The sequence below is a fragment of the Tribolium castaneum genome, chromosome 2 (genome assembly GCF_031307605.1).
Source record: "Tribolium castaneum strain GA2 chromosome 2, icTriCast1.1, whole genome shotgun sequence".
In the NCBI taxonomy this organism is placed as follows: Eukaryota; Metazoa; Arthropoda; class Insecta; order Coleoptera; family Tenebrionidae; genus Tribolium; species Tribolium castaneum.
Genome location: NC_087395.1, coordinates 3791211 through 3807618, shown reverse-complemented (window position 1 = coordinate 3807618; position 16408 = coordinate 3791211). Strand labels below are relative to the sequence as shown.

Here is a 16408-nt window from a genome sequence, read left to right as displayed (position 1 = left end):
CGATGTTTTGGCATTACATTATCCGGTCACCCATCCAAGGAATGACCGGGGTGAGAGCTGCTTAACTTCATAGATTAATTATAATCTATGAAATCAGCTGACCTATGCAACTAACTAAAAAATAAAAGTATGCTATGTACAGTCACGATACAAAAGAATGTACTCCTCGATATATTACGCTTAATTTATTAATTTGACTACTTTAAAAACTAGCTGAATAGTTTATAAACTAAAATTAAAATTTATGATCGAAAACATATGGGTCGGGACCTCGCTATTGTTAGTGGTGCCATTCTTTTTGATCGTCACTGTGCTAGTCACTAGAATTGACGATTACGTAGGAGATTTATTTAAATGATTATTGAAATATTTTAGCGCGACCTTTTATTGTACTTCAGTTATTGGCCTAGTGGCACGTCAATTATCCAACTGAAACAGAATTTGCAAATTGCGAGTAGTAAAAAGTAAAATATAATAATAAATAACTTATCCACTTGAAGATTTGAAATTACCGGTGCATTTGTTTTATGTTGAAAATGATAGTTTGTACAGGAATAAAAATATAAAAAGATTGTATGATGAAGTTGGAAGTTCGGAAAAAACAGCAGTTTCAGTTGAATTTGAGATTGGGAAAAAATACGATCATATTGCTTTTCTTTATTCGAAGCATTTGATTGAACAGATTTACGAGTAGATAGGGGCGGTTTTGGGTGGCGGTGGTAGGGGCGATAATGGTGGTCTAGATGGTGGTGATGATGAAGAAGAAGAAAAAGAAGAAGAGGATGATAAAGAGGAGGAAAAAGACGATGATAAAGATAAAGAGGACGATAAGGAAGAAGACAAAGATGAAGAAAAAAATTAAGAGGAAGATGATGATAAAGACGATTAGACATCATTAACATTATTAATTGCTTGTAAATGATCTGTAATCTTTAAAAACAAAATTTTTCGTCTTATTTTTTTCTAATAATTTATTATCCATTCAACGACGGATATATTTCCCACAACTGACGCAATATTTATCCAAAATCACCTAATGTGGGGTTTAGACGGAACAGGCTGCATAATGCTATTTTTCAACTTCCTTTACTTTTCCTGTAATTGGGCAAGTGTTTGATGTAAATAAATGGCTATTCATTATTTATTTGTTTATTTATTTAAAACTTTAGCAAGTTTTTGCTTTGTTGTTTATGATATGAAGATTTAATAAGAGAGTTTTAAACGAATTGTGCGATACCAAGAATCAATTAGTTCGCATTAAGAAATGAGAACAGTTTTAGTCCATCTCAACTTGCAGTTTTTTTTACCATAAAGATGGCTTGAAGTAGATTTTGTTTTGCATCTTGTCAAGTAAACAGTGGGAAGTGTCACAAGTAATTAGAATGCGTTTCATGCTTTTCTTGACTCTTTATTCAAAAAGCTGCACAATCCAGTTAAACCAACAATTAGTATGTAAGTATTTTACAGAAATGCACAAATAAATGTTTATTTTAGGTACAATTTTTAAAAGTAGGAGCATTACTTCTTTTATTAATAACAGGCGTTTTGTCACAATTATTTGCGACATATCCAGAGCCTCGTTGCACGTACGTATTTATTGTATACTTTTTGTAAGATAAATATAAATGATTTGCATTCTAGCCAAAGTTTAGAAGAAGCTAGAGAAGAGGTTTATTATGTCTCAGAAGGAGTGAGAATATCGTCTTATTATGTACAGTTCGATAACAAAAAGACCATCGATGATTTTCAATTTAGGTACTTCACGTATGTAATTGATGGTGAGTAATTTTTATACGTAAAAACTAGTACATTTGAAACCAAACACTAGATACTAAAAAATAGTTTACACGAGGGTTTACATTGTTGGAAATTTGTTAAACTTAGATTGTTTATTTAAAAAAAATAACATGACAAATACTTAGTTCCTAAATTTAGGGTGACCCAAGGACTAACGTAACAACTTTAATGGAAGTACAAAAAATAAGTTCTCGCGTAAACCAGTGTTTTAAAAATAATGGTATTATTCGGTCTAGAAATGATAATGTACGGTATTAATGTTAGGGTGAAGTTCCAATAAAAATTACAATTATTATTAGAATAGTTATTTATTTAACGAGTCTGAGAGTAAATCGGACGCTTTTATTTCACGAGTGGTTTATATTCCACGAGGTGAAGTAAATGGAACGAGTTACACAAAAACGAGTTGAATATCACATTTTATTCTTCGCATTAGGCTCAAGAAGGCATAAAATTGTTATAACAATCTAATGTTTTGTATTGGGAAATGCCAAACAGTTGTCAGAACTTTCTTACACAGGAGAAAAATCGTAAATTTCGAGTGTGTCGAAAAATAAAATTAATTTATCTTACAGGTGCAGTTTTTTAGGTACATTAATAATAATAATAATAATAATAATAATAATAATAATAATAATAATAATAAAAATAATAATAATAATAATAATAATAATAATAATAATAATAATAATAATAATAATAATAATAATATAATGTTTTTAACGGTACAAAAAGCCTTTTACAATAGGTAGTAATAATAAGGTAACATTAACATTGCAATGCAAAGGACTAGGCAACTTCTTATGGGAATCTAAGGACCACTCAAATTGGATTATTTTTATATCAATCGATTCATCTCAAAAAGCTGATCAAATCATATCATTGCGCCAAACGTGTAGCTTGATTAGGAACGCCAGAAATCGCGATTGAATTTAAATTATTCCTATTGTTGGAGATATTAACTTCTGTCCGCTTAAATCCCTATTTCCATAAAAGTGTCTGTTCCCTATACCTGACCCCCAATCCAGTAATTGTAGTAATACCGCAGTGTTGTAAATCTCGAAAATTTACAAGCTCTTTGTACTCACCCAAAAGCCGCCCCAATGCTTTTCTTATGGGACAAATCTTCACTTTAATTGCAATTTCCCGCGTTCCTAATTAAGCTACACGTTTGGCGCAATAATATGATTTGTTCAGTTTTTTAAGACGCATCGATTGATATAAAAATTACTCAATTTGAGTGGTCCTTAAATTCCCATAAGAAGTGTGCCTAGTCCTTTAGGATGTTTACGAAAAGAGGCATAAGACGGAAATTTAAAAAAGTCAATCAACCCCGCATAAAAATTACAAGTTGATAAAAGATTTATTTGTTCCTCACTTGTAAACGTCAATTATCCGATCTGTCTAATCACTTAGAAACTTCACTTTTACAAGTTAGCTACTAGTAAAACTGAAAGGAGCGCCAGTTATAAAATTAACACGTTCGCAACGTTATAAATAACTCGCCTTCGGCGCGCCAGTCATTCCCTACTTTCTCCAGTAAAAACCGTTTTAACTTGCTAATACTGCAATAGTATTTTACAGTATTAGCAAGGTAAAACGGTTTTTACTGGCGAAAGGAGGGAATGACTGGCGAGCCGAAGGCGAGTTTCACTGCCAAAATGTCTCCCCCAGAATCCACAACCATAGTTGCCGCTGAGCGGCGAAAAGAATGACCGGTATACAATTCTGGTTCACTTAATTTCAAGTACGACGCAATTTTCTTCGATATGCCACCAATAGTGTGTTGACCAGCATTCAGGGAGATGCATTTACCGCCACGATAAGTTAAACGTTTAATTTTAGAAAGGCAAATTTTATTCTGCTGTATCAATCCCTTTATTCTATTGACTGGTCTTTTTTAAATAATTATAGTGATATCGAAAAAGCATGTTCCCTGTTTTATGACACACTAAACAACATCTTTGCATTACATGTGCCGAAGTACTCATCTCAAAAAAACGGCAAATATCACTATCCTCCATGGTTTAATGGTGAGATTATCAACTGTCTCCGTAAGAAGAATTTTTACTTCAAGAAGTACAAAAAAACTAAATGGGATGATATTCTTAACCTCTTCAAACACTATCGTTCTTGCTCCAAATCACTAATATCCTCTGCCCACAAAACGTATATCCGTGTAACTCAAGAATCTTTAACAAACAACTCTAAAAATTTCTGGAAATTTGTTCAACAAAAGAAAAGTGCAACCAGGATCCCAGGTCTTAGGAAGTACAATAATCAAGAATTACATGACCCGCTCTCCATAGTCAATGCTTTCAGTAACTATTTCAGTAGTGTGTATATTCAGTCCCAGCAGACTGTAAACAAAAACGATGCTTCCTCACCGATTAATAACATCACGGTCTCTATAGATAACATTACTGAAGAAGAAACTTTCCAAGCGTTAGTACGGTCAAAAGATTCGTTTACCTCTGGTGTTGATGGCATTCCAAGTTTCCTCGTCAAAGACTGTGCTCATATTTTTGTCAAACCTCTTTTTTATTTATTCAATCTTATTGTTAAAACCTCTACTTTTCCTGCAGTTTGGAAAAAATCTATTATTTGCCCGGTATTTAAAAAAGGTGATATTTCTGATGTTCATAACTATAGACCCATCGCACTGCTATCTAACTTTGCCAAAATTTTTGAGACTGTATTATACAGAGGAATTTACTCAAACATCAAACACATTATAACGCCTACTCAGCATGGTTTTATGGAGAAACGGCCTACCGTGACAAATTTGTTACATTTCACTCAAGATGTCGCTGTAGAGCTAGATGTAAATGGGCAAGTCGACGTAGTGTACACGGACTTTCAGAAGGCGTTTGACCAAATGGATTATTTTATACTTCTCGATAAATTACGGCACATAGGTTTCAGTAGCTTCCTACTTGATCTCTTAACTTCCTATCTTGTTAATCGTGAACACTTTGTTAGATACAGGAACTGTTTATCTTCTAGCTTCGTACCAACTTCCGGAGTGCCGCAAGGCTTAAATTTAGGTCCTTTACTTTTTCTATTATTTATAAACGATTTTACTGCAGCAGTAACTTGTAACAGTCTTCTATTTGCTGATGACCTTAAGCTTTATAATATCATAAAAACCGATAATGATTGTCAAGTCTTGCAGAATAACATCAACAATCTCCTCCAGTGGTGCGAGGCTAATAGGCTAAACCTAAATATATCTAAATGCTTTATTATTAGGAAAATTTCGATCATGTATAGTTATAATGTTAGTGGTCACATTTTACAAAGAACAAACACATTTAAAGATCTAGGAGTTACCTTTGATAACAAACTTTTATTTGTGAATCATATTACAAATATTGTTAATAGCGCGTATAAAACTTTAGGATTTATTTATCGCAACTGTAGAGAGTTTACTAATTTAAGAGCCTTAAAAGTCTTATTTTTTGCCCTTGTACGCTCCAAGTTAGAATATTGTGCAATTATTTGGTTACCTATATATGCCACACACATAAATAGTATTGAATCAGTCCAAAAAAAATTTTTGAAGCTGCTATGGTATATTTCTTTTAAAAATTACCCCGATAGGGGATGTGACCAACTAGTGCTTTTAAGGACATTTAATATCAATTCTCTAGAAATTAGGAGAATTATCTCAAGTATTGAATTTTTACATAAATTACTAAACAACAAGATTGTCTGTATTGCTCTTGTTAATAAGATAATTTTTCTGGTTCCTAGAATTAACTCACGGCATCCCATGACTTTTTACAGTTTCAGTTGTAATACGAATGTTCTATTAAAATCACCTTTATATGTAATGTGTAGTAATTTTAACAAAATTAGCAGTAGTTGTGATATTCATTTTCATTCATTTAATTACATTAAAAATCATATACTTAGTTACTTTAGTGGCTAGGTAAAATTTAATTTTAGTTCTTGTTTCGTGCATGCAGCACGATCATTAAGTTTAAGTTTATTTTCTGTAATTGGGTGTTTCACCTGTTGAAAACAACAGTTATTTCTTTCAGTTATTTACAGTAAACAGCAAACCTGTCAGTTCCAATATTTTCTTTATTTTCTAAGCAGCTTTTTAACATTGACCACTTGGACCATAAAGAATTGGGGCTATATTTCATCGACAGTTGATTTAAGTATGCCAATATCACTTCCTCGTTTACACTCCCTACGTTTTGCTTCTTCTGCCAATTTTTAAAATCTAAATACTGATGCTCGTACCTTGCTGAAGATTTTTTGGGTAATAATAAACCCGATACTACACTTCTCGCTTCGTTTCTAATTGCTTCTGGTACGTGAGACATTTTATTAATCTGTTAAAGGTGTAATAATTACAAAATTGCAAAGAAATTGTTTAATAAATAACGTTGTTGTCATGTCGTTTCCACAGTAATTTTCTACAGCATTTTGATAAATTTTCGAAAATAGCCACATTTTTTATTCAAATTTTATTAATAACTTTCGTTTTGTTTACAAGTGAGAAACATATAAAGTATTGTACAGTATACGCAAGGTAACCGTTTCTACTGGCTCCAGGAGGTGACAGGCTCGCCTTCGGCTCGCCAGTCATTCCCTCCTTTTGCCAGTAAAAATCGTTTTACCTTGCTAATACTGTAAAATACTATTACAAATGGAGAACCCAACAAATAATTAGTTTTATGATTTTGAAGTGCGAACATCGGTACCCTCCTCACTGAGTAGGAAGGAACATTAAAGGATAGTAAATTTACTAGCTCTGTACTGTCGACTAGATTAAACAATAATTTGTACATAAAACAGAGCTGGTAATATTGACGCCTAATTTCCAACGAGGAGAGACCAAGGTAACTTAAGCCTAATTTATAATCTGTGGCAACAGGCAAAGGAAGCTTCCATTTAGTATAGTTAAAGAATTTACATTGGACCGACTCTATCCTGTCTATGTGGACCTGGTAAAAAGGTGTCCAAATGACAGACCCGTATTCTAGTACAGATCTCACCAACGCGACGAGTCTAATGGTCTCGATATTTCTAAAGTCACGACTATATCGTACGATACAACCCAAAATTTTATTAGCTCCACACACCAGGTTGTCGTAGTAAGGCACGAATGATAATTTGATATCTAAGATAATGCCTAAGTCTTTAACCTCTAACCTTATAGGGAGTTGGCAATTATTTAAAGGATACACAGGGTGTTTGGTACGATTTTACGACTAAAACACATAGCCTGACATTTGCTAACATTGAGACACATCTTGTTTTTTTTACACCACTCACTCAAACGGTTGAGATCACTCTGCAAATTGAGCATATCGTTTGCACATTTAATTGTATTATAGACCTTCAAATCATCAGCAAAGAGACGATAACTGCATGTAAGATTGTCCCCAATATCATTAATAAATATCGAAAATAGCAACGGACCCAAAATCGATCCCTGTGGCACTCCAGAGGGTGCATTGACCGTGTACGAAAATTGATTTTCAATCTTAACTTGCTGAGTTCTATCGGAGAGATATGAAGCATAAGTCCTGACAGTCCGTAAGCTGATAGCTTTTGTAGTAAAAGTGAGTGGTTCACTTTATCAAACGCCTTACTGAAATCTGTGTATGTAGAGTGAACTTCATATCCGCTTCCAAGAGCCTTTTGAATGAAATCTATGTAGTGGAATAGGTTAGTAACAGTAGAACGTTTATGAAAAAAGCCATGATGTGGTGACAGTATAGGTTTAAATAAAGGAAAAAATTTTGAAACTAGAACAGTTTCAAACACCTTACCAACTGTAGACAGAATAGAAATTGGTCGATAGTTATCAATCTAGTTTGTTAAACCAGACTTGTGAATCGAGATAATAAAGGCATGCTTCCACATTGTTGGAAAAACACCTGTACGCAAAGATAAATTGAATAAAATATGAAGCGGCCAAGCAACGACGTCACAAGTGTTTTTAAAGAAACTAGGTGGAACTCCATCGGGACCAGGACCAGGGGTTGATGAAGATATTTTTATCATAAACAGAAGAAATGTGACTTGCAAAAGCGTTGCAGACCGATTTTAAATCAAACAGCAGATTACATCCATATGTTTCATTGTCAAAGAAAAACTTGATTTATTTGCCTTGTCTCTGATGAATTTCCAGTCATGTTCAACATTTGATAAATAGTTGTCATAAGCAAGTTTAATATCATTTTTACACTAACGACGCAAGTTTGAAAAACATAAATAGTCTTCACTAGAATTAGCGTTTTTAAAACGCGTATGTGCCAACTTTTTATTTTTGATCAGTTTGATAATATCGTTACTAAACCATGTCGGAAAGGAGAACAAAAATTTACATTTGAGTGGAACGTACTTATCAATAACTTCGTTTAAGCATAAGTAAAAATTCTGTACTGCCTTATCACAGCTTAGACCCTTGAAAAAATCAATCCAATTAATATTATTTAAATATCTATTTATGTTTTCAAAATCCGCCTGATTATAATCGTAGTACCAGATTTTATCATTGAAGATACTACCACCGCTAGAAGCATCAATGTTAACAGTAAACGTGGGGTGACTAATATCTAATTTATATAAGGGATCGCATTCATTAACTTCGATGTTGTTACAATTAAAAAAAATAAGTCTAAAACGTTGCCGTAAATATTAGATAAACTATTAAACTCACTAAAACACATGCTAAAAAAGCTATCACTTATCACTTATATCACAAGCTATCACTTATATCATTGTTTTCGGTGAGAGAAATCAAATTTCCCTTACAAGAGAGATAAAACTGTCAATTCTACTCACAAGTAAGTAAATCTGGGGAAAATTGGGGAAAACAACGATAACAATAAACAATTTTTATTTTATAACTATAGCAACACAGGTCATTACGAAAACTGATACAAAGAACTATGCTAATGTTACAGGCGTATATTTACTTAATTTTTTTTGGATTTTTTTACAATGTACCTGTAAATGCCATTATAAAGTTCGTGACAAGTCAAAATTTTCACTCGCATATAACAATGCATTTCTATCACTTGTAATAGTATACTATTTTGTAATAAAAAAAACAAAATTTGAATTTTTGTGAAAAGCTTGTCCAATATGTAGAATAAGTCGCAGGATTCACAGAAACAAGCTGTTTTGCTCGAGAACTCTTAGTTTTTGAGTTATGAACTTTTTAATAAATAACTCGGTGCATCTACCATTTTTCAAGTTACACTCAGTTTTTAAATGAGTTTAAATAAGTTTTCAACTAAGCTAGTGTTTTAAAATGATTGTATAATACGCAAAATGAGCCAACCCTAGTAGCACACTTTTATAACAGAGATAAAACCTTTCAATATAACCGCCAATTTCCAAATGTGACGCTTTTATAAGCTAACTGTCAGTTAACCACTTTATCTAACCGTTATCTACGCGCGGTTAGGTTGCGGTTATATAATTTCCTTTGCATTTCGCTTATACTTTGGTTATGCTTGGTGATCTAACTATTATATCGCCCTTATATAACTTTTGCCTAAAGTTTATTTAAAAAAACTCATAGTAGATTTTAATACAAATTAAAATTTTAAATATTTAAGGCCGGTTTACAGAAAGTGAAATTAAGATTTAATTCAAAATTAAATTAAGTTGCCATTTAAAATGCATTGACAAATGTCAAGTTAATCGCGATTAAAATTTAATTGCAATTAAAATGTTCTGTAAACCGGCTCTTAGAATAAATAAATTGGTGCTTCTATCCAGCCTCTTTGGGGTGCACAGCAAATATTGTTCAGTGTTTTGTTGACTCCTTGTTGAAAAATTCCAAAAGAATTTTCAGGGCTGACTTCTGCAAGAAAATGTTCGATGACCAGAACTAACTTATGTTAAGACCGAAGATGCTGTAGGAGTAATAGGAAAGGTGAAGTGCCATCTTACAGCAAAACTTCTAACGTAGTCAGTGTTATCTTTTTCCTCCAAAGAACAAGAGTTTGTCAAACTGTTAACAAATTACAGTTATCAGGAACTTAAGTATTACTATTTTTAAAAACGTATTGTTCACTGTTTTCTTCGTTGTTTTCTCAACTTTGGACAAATTCTCCGAATCCAGCTTAACATTGAAGGATTAAAAGGTCGACAGGTAGAAAGTCAGAAAACATTCATTCTTAGAATAATTTGCTTTGGTTTTGACTAATTCATTTTTTTGTGGTCAAAACTAAAATACATTTATGCAAGCTTTTTCAGCTTTCAATTAAGTATAAGTTCAAATTGTACTCTACTTACATGATAAACAATATATATAGGTGACGATTCACGAGTTTGCAACACGTAGAAGTAAAGAAAAAGCAAAAATCACTGTTGAATGCATTTTACGACCAACAAACTAGATAATTTTCCACCATATAACCAAAAATTTCTTAGATCACTTATTTTGTTTTGTAATTATTATTATGAAATACCGGCAAATATTAAACATAACTGTAACATAACCATACTTAGATCACCGATATATAAACTGAATCTAGCATACGCTATATTGCATTACATACATAGCAGTTATCTAACCGTCACATAACCTTTGCTGTATACGCTAGACATAACCATGGTTAGAACACTGATATATAACCTAAATCTAACTTGGGCTATATTGCTTAAGAAACATTACGGTTATCTAATCGTAATATAATCATGGTTATAGACGCTAAACATAACATAACATAACCATGGTTAGATTTGTGTATTGCGGTTATATAACCGAAAGATAACTGAGTAAAACTGTGCTACTAGAGAAAGAGTTGAATGACACCAACCGTAGTTTTGGGGTTAAACATTTTTTTTGACAAAATTTGAATTTTTGTGAAAAGCTGATACAATGCATAGAATGAGCCGCAGGATTCACTGAAATAAACCGGTTTGTTTTTTAGTTTATAAGCTTGTTTGCTTTTCCAATAATTAATCATCTTTGATTCTTTGTTTATATTTTACTGTAAAATACTTTCTTGGCGTCTAATAAATTATTAATACTATTTGATTTTGAAGAGGACACTGGCGAAGAGGTTGAAACGAATGACGTTGACTTTGATATTGACGAAATAGATTTCACAATGGAACCGTATGCAACTCTGCCAGGAGAATACATGGTTCTTGTAGAAGTTTCTCAGGTAGGGGGTATCGAAGGATTGGGCAAAACCTATAAGTGCTACTTTGTGATTCTCGCCGAAGATCCGGAAGCAATTATAGAAGGGGGATCATCACGTATTGTAGCTCCTAATGTTGACTTCGTAGTCGACGGATCAGAATCAAACAATGTTAATCATAAAGAAGTCACTAACGAAGGACTAACTTATTTATGGACTTGTACGCAACTATTAACACCACCTACTTTTTGTAAAGGCGATTGGACTTCCACGAAAGAACGGCTGACTATTCCAGCTAAACATGTTGTGGACGAGGATGAATTTGTTTTCACTTTGAAAGTGTCCACCGAATGGGACACTCATGACAATGCATCGCAAAAAATCTACGTACTGAAGAATTCAGTCAATTTGGTACTCAAGTAAGTACAATCCAAAAGTCTATCACTATACACGGTCAAAAAAAAATTTTTTTTCGGAATCTGTTTTGCTTATTTAAGGCACACAGCAGCGTGTATAAATCGAATTTTCAAAAACGCGCGATTTTTAAAGTATCCATGGCAACATCAATGACCTAAGAAACGTAAAAATAAATGACAATTTTTTAATGATTTTTTATTATAATGACAATCAATTCGATGACAACGAAAGGTATACTGATCTCACATTACATTATTTATAATTCTTGTAATATAATTATCACTATTTCAAAGTGATTTGCAAGTGATCAGTATTTCAAAGTTTACCAATAAAAAAATTACTTAAAGTATTCGTGGATAACTGGTCTTTAAAACACGCGCGATTAAATAAAGCACTTATACTTATACTGACTGTTTATAAAAGAGTATGGGATCTCAGGTGATTTGTCGCATTTAATTATACAGGGTGTCTCAGCTAAGACTTTCAAGCCTGATATCTCAGATTTTTGTCAACGGATTTTTATGAAATTTAAAATGCAGATATTTTAGAAGGTAAAGATTAAAATCCATTTAATGCAACAACTCGAATCTTAAAAACGTAATTTTTACATACCTTTTCAAAATGTTGAGCCATTTAAGACTAATATTAAAAAAATTATCGTCAGTGAAAAATGCTGTCAAAAAAACTCGTTCGTGGAAGAGATCTGTTTCCCGAGAAAAATGAGAAACAAACTGTTAAACGTGGGTACAGATGCAAAAGCGTAGATCTCTATGAGACAAATGAGCACTACCATTGAATTTTAGTCAATCCGACTCGCAAAAACGTAACTGTCACGCTAGGAATATTTCACAATTATCTCTCACCCATACAAAGTTAAAAAACAATATTTTTGACTTACTTTTGGTACTGGATGCTTTAATTCTTTCAAAAAGGACTAAAAGACTGAACAACAACTGAAAAATTCTAGACACTTGAACATTCAGGACTTTGGAAATGTTTCGTACACTGCTGATTGGATGCTCTTCAAAAGTTTGAATTACAGCTTCAACTATTGCTTCGTTTCCAGTGACGTGTTTTATCCTCACTTGATTTAGTTCAGGTACGCTTCCTGTGTCTTCAAATTATTGACGATTCTTTGAACTTTAAATTTCATAAATAATATTTCACAAAAAGTTCAACGACACTTTCCATTAAAGATGGTACGAAAATACTGTTACATAATGTTATATAATATAACTGTTATTTTGGAACAGGTATGCGGTGACTGTTCTACGGAACTGTTCCGTCATTCAGTAAGTAACAGTTACTGCGATACTTGGAACGACGCCTGTTCTATGCTTACACCCGTTGTCAACTTTCGCACTGGAACCAATACTGGTCTCGTCATATCTCGATCCTTCAACTAATATCTGGTCCTAGCCTGTTCCCGAAATTGTTTCTGTTATTCTGTTACTCACTTACGGCGATCTCTGCCAATATCGGCATCGGACAGTGGTTTTGGTCTCGGTACTCTCGCTCGATGACGCATACTTACATGTTTCATTATTTAGTATCGAATTACAACGTTCATATTTTGCTAATGCGGCGTCTTATTTTTATCGTTAATTATCTTTAACGAAATTAAACACAACAAAAATGAATAAAAAACATAATCACGTATAATATAATTTTGTAATAATAAAAAATAATGATTAATTAGTCATATATAGGTAAATACGTAAATGCGTAAAATATTCTAAATTTTATTTTGCTAATCTTGCTTATTTCTTTGTTTGCTCTTAGATACGTAAATTTGCAATATAAAGCGAAATTTAAATTTAATTCAGAATTAAACTAATTTTAAATTAAGTTGCCAATGATTGTTTGTCATTTATCTTGCATTGACAATAGACAATAAACGTCAAGTTAATTGCGAACTAAAACTTGCTTTTTTTAATCTGTGGTATACATACTCGTATATACCTGTAGATTAACAAATAACATAAACAGATAAAAATATAATTCTCCGGGCAATTCTCCCTAAACGAAAAATAAAAACTGTCATCTCTCAAACTTTTCAAACCCTTTTATTTTTGTGTAATATGTAAAGAAGAAAAGAAGTACTCTCTTGATATAAATCAATTGTAATTCACTTATTTCATTTGTATTTTTATGAGGAACAACATCCGACTTCGAGTCTTGTGATGCCTGTAAGAGTGTAGTTCCCCCGTACGGCACGACACCAAGCCAGACGAAGCAATATTGTTATCGGTATCGGTAAGAGTTTCATTTTACTTTCAACGTGACTTGCTTTGGAACCACTTGGAACAGGAGCAGGTATTTGGAACAGATATCATTCGGTAACAGGAACAGTTCGGAACTGTTCCGCAGAAACGTTGTTCTATACCATCTCTACTTTCCATAGACGAATATTGATTCCTTTTTTGAACAACACAGAAATTTCAGCCAATGTTGTTGGTTTTTTAAGTAACTTCACTAAATGAAAACAATTTTACTTTTCTGACAGCGCTTACATATTTCACAGTTTTTTTTTACTGTTCTAAAAGGTGACTGCTCAAATTACTATCAAAATTTGAATCAAGTTTTTAACAACAAAATTTTTTTTTCTTGGATCAGCCGAGCGATTTGGTTAATTTTTTGTGTGGCCATTTATTTTTCGGGCTTTAATGATCCAACGGTTATTTGGCTTAATTTTAAATAAAAGTAATATTTTTAAAATCTCATTTTTTAACTTGAGGTCATTTTTTGTCCCTAATTGAAAGATCACCTCCTAAAACATGTGCATTCTAAATTTTACAAAATTTTATAACAATCCGTTGACAAATAACTGAGAAAAAAGTCTTAGATAAGACATTTTGAAATGTATCAATTTTTATCTACTCAGGTAACCAGTAAAACCAAATTTTTCATTGTTTGTTTTTTATGGAAAGAAGCGGCAAACTTTTAACACCTACTACGATCCTACATTTATTTATACATAGATTTTAATATACTATTAATATACTTTAATATGAATGAATAAAGTTAAAGTATTTACTTAAAACACGAATATAAAGTAAAAGCAATTACTTGAAGTATAAAGTACAAGAGCATTTGCTCTTGCTTTAACTTCTAAATAAATGCTATTTTTTGGAGAATCTGCACTCAAAATAAACCATTGTGAAGCTTTCAATGTTATAATTTTTAAAAGGGCGGATGTTATTTCTTTCGATTACAATTGTTACTTTTCAACAAAATGTGAAATGTCGTGTAATCTGCCCCCTTCCAAAAAAAAACATTATCAAAACTCGCACTGTTCTTAAATATTATTTTTGTTATTATTTTCCTCATCATCCCCGGCAAAATCTTTATCCTCAAATGCTTACAACATTATATGGAACAAAGCAACAAATAATTATTCAATAAATTTCCATTAGAGTATATCCCCGCGTCTCGTTGTTTTCATGCAAAAAATACCTGGCTAAGGTATGCAAATTTTTTTGTTTAAACGGATATAAAGTTATAAAATCTTCTCCTAAAAGTTTGCGAGGTTGTTTCGTTTCGAGTCTGAGATAGTATCAACAATTTTGAAGTAATGCTCAATGAAAAAAGCATTTACTTTTTTATTCATTTTGTTTTGAGTAAAACTCGACGTTGAAGCAAATACTCGCTCAAAAATGTAAGCTTATACTTACATTTTTACTCATACAATTTATGACATTTATTTGCAAAATATGAAGTAAAAGCATTTACTCAATTTTATTCGTACCATCCCTTGTCTCAAAACCATTACACCTGCTGTATACCTAAAATTTTGTTACACGAATATGACACGTTATAATACAACTGTAATTTTCTTTTCTTTTGTAAAATCTAAGGCTTGTTTATACATTGTGTTCCGTTTTTATTGTTACAAATGTAAATACTTACTTTTAAGACAAAATTTTTCTATAAATATGTATCGAAAAATATTTCCCCCTCTGAAAGGGGTGTTTTGTAGTAGATTTTTCTCAATATTTCAGAAACTATGGCATATAAAATTACAAAATTTAATACAGTTAATAATCTGCATACGCCTTATCAAAAAACATTCAAAATAAAAATTTTAAGTGGGTGAACGGTAAAAATACTCCAACTATTCTGGCTTTCGTTTTTGTGACAATTTCAGCAAGAAGTTTTCATACTTTTTACATAAAAATGGTCTTGTGTGTCGTTTCGGTACAGTTCACTGTTTTTGAGTAAAATCGATTCAAAATTTGTATTACAGACCACAAACAGTATAAAAATCAGGAAGGACGAGCAGAACCAAAGTGAAATCTAGGTCGTTTGGGGATAGACCGCATGAATTTGTAAAAAAATGTCGACGTTTTACCCGTTCTTCTAACCGGCATCTTCTGAACAGGTTCTATTCGCCTGAAAGCCGCTGTTCATCCCTGATTTTCATGCTGTTTATGGTCTGTAACATAACGTTAAAATTAATTCAGTTAGACTTGATTTTGATTTATTAACGCCATAAAAAAAATCAGAAGGCTGTTATAATAAAACTTGATTTACATTTTCAACAGTTTTCTAATTTGTCTTTTGAATGAGTTATATGAAGCACAATTAAAAAAATCGATGTCACTAAAATTATTAGTGCAGCGATATAACTCGTTCAAAGGAGAAAGAGTTGCACAGTTTGTATTACAAAAATCTAAATAAATAAGAGGAACGGTCCTGACGGCATGCTTAGGCACATTGAATGTTACGGTACTTAAAAAATCAGGAGCATCGTACATATTGTTAAGCAATTTATACATAAAACATAATTTAAAATAATCTCTACGGGTCTCCAGATTACTGAGCCCAAGGTATAATTTGTTCAAAGAACAAGAAGAAGAAGACACACGATCAGGAAGTTTATATTGAATACGACATACAAATTTATTTTGAACGAATCAAGACGACACACATGACGTTGATAATAAGGAGACCAAATAATACAACCGTACTCAAGAATCGGTCGTACCAGAGTTGAAACCAATAACATCAAAGTTCTTAACGATTTGAAATCCCTAAAGTACCTCAAGATGCAGCCAGCAACCCGA

At 32.4% G+C, this 16408-nt stretch overlaps 1 protein-coding gene across 1 annotated transcript in view; it reads left to right on the top strand.

Moving 5' to 3' along the window:
• Positions 1 to 1346: 1346 nt before the first annotated feature.
• The window catches only part of LOC107398588 (uncharacterized), a 35242-nt gene continuing 20180 nt past the window's right edge, over positions 1347 to 16408 (top strand). The window contains exons 1-4 of the mRNA XM_064355072.1: positions 1347 to 1448; positions 1495 to 1586; positions 1642 to 1778; positions 10828 to 11344. Of these exons, the coding sequence (XP_064211142.1) occupies positions 1383 to 1448; positions 1495 to 1586; positions 1642 to 1778; positions 10828 to 11344 (812 nt within the window). The 5' untranslated portion in view covers positions 1347 to 1382. The remainder of the gene's footprint in view (positions 1449 to 1494; positions 1587 to 1641; positions 1779 to 10827; positions 11345 to 16408) is intronic.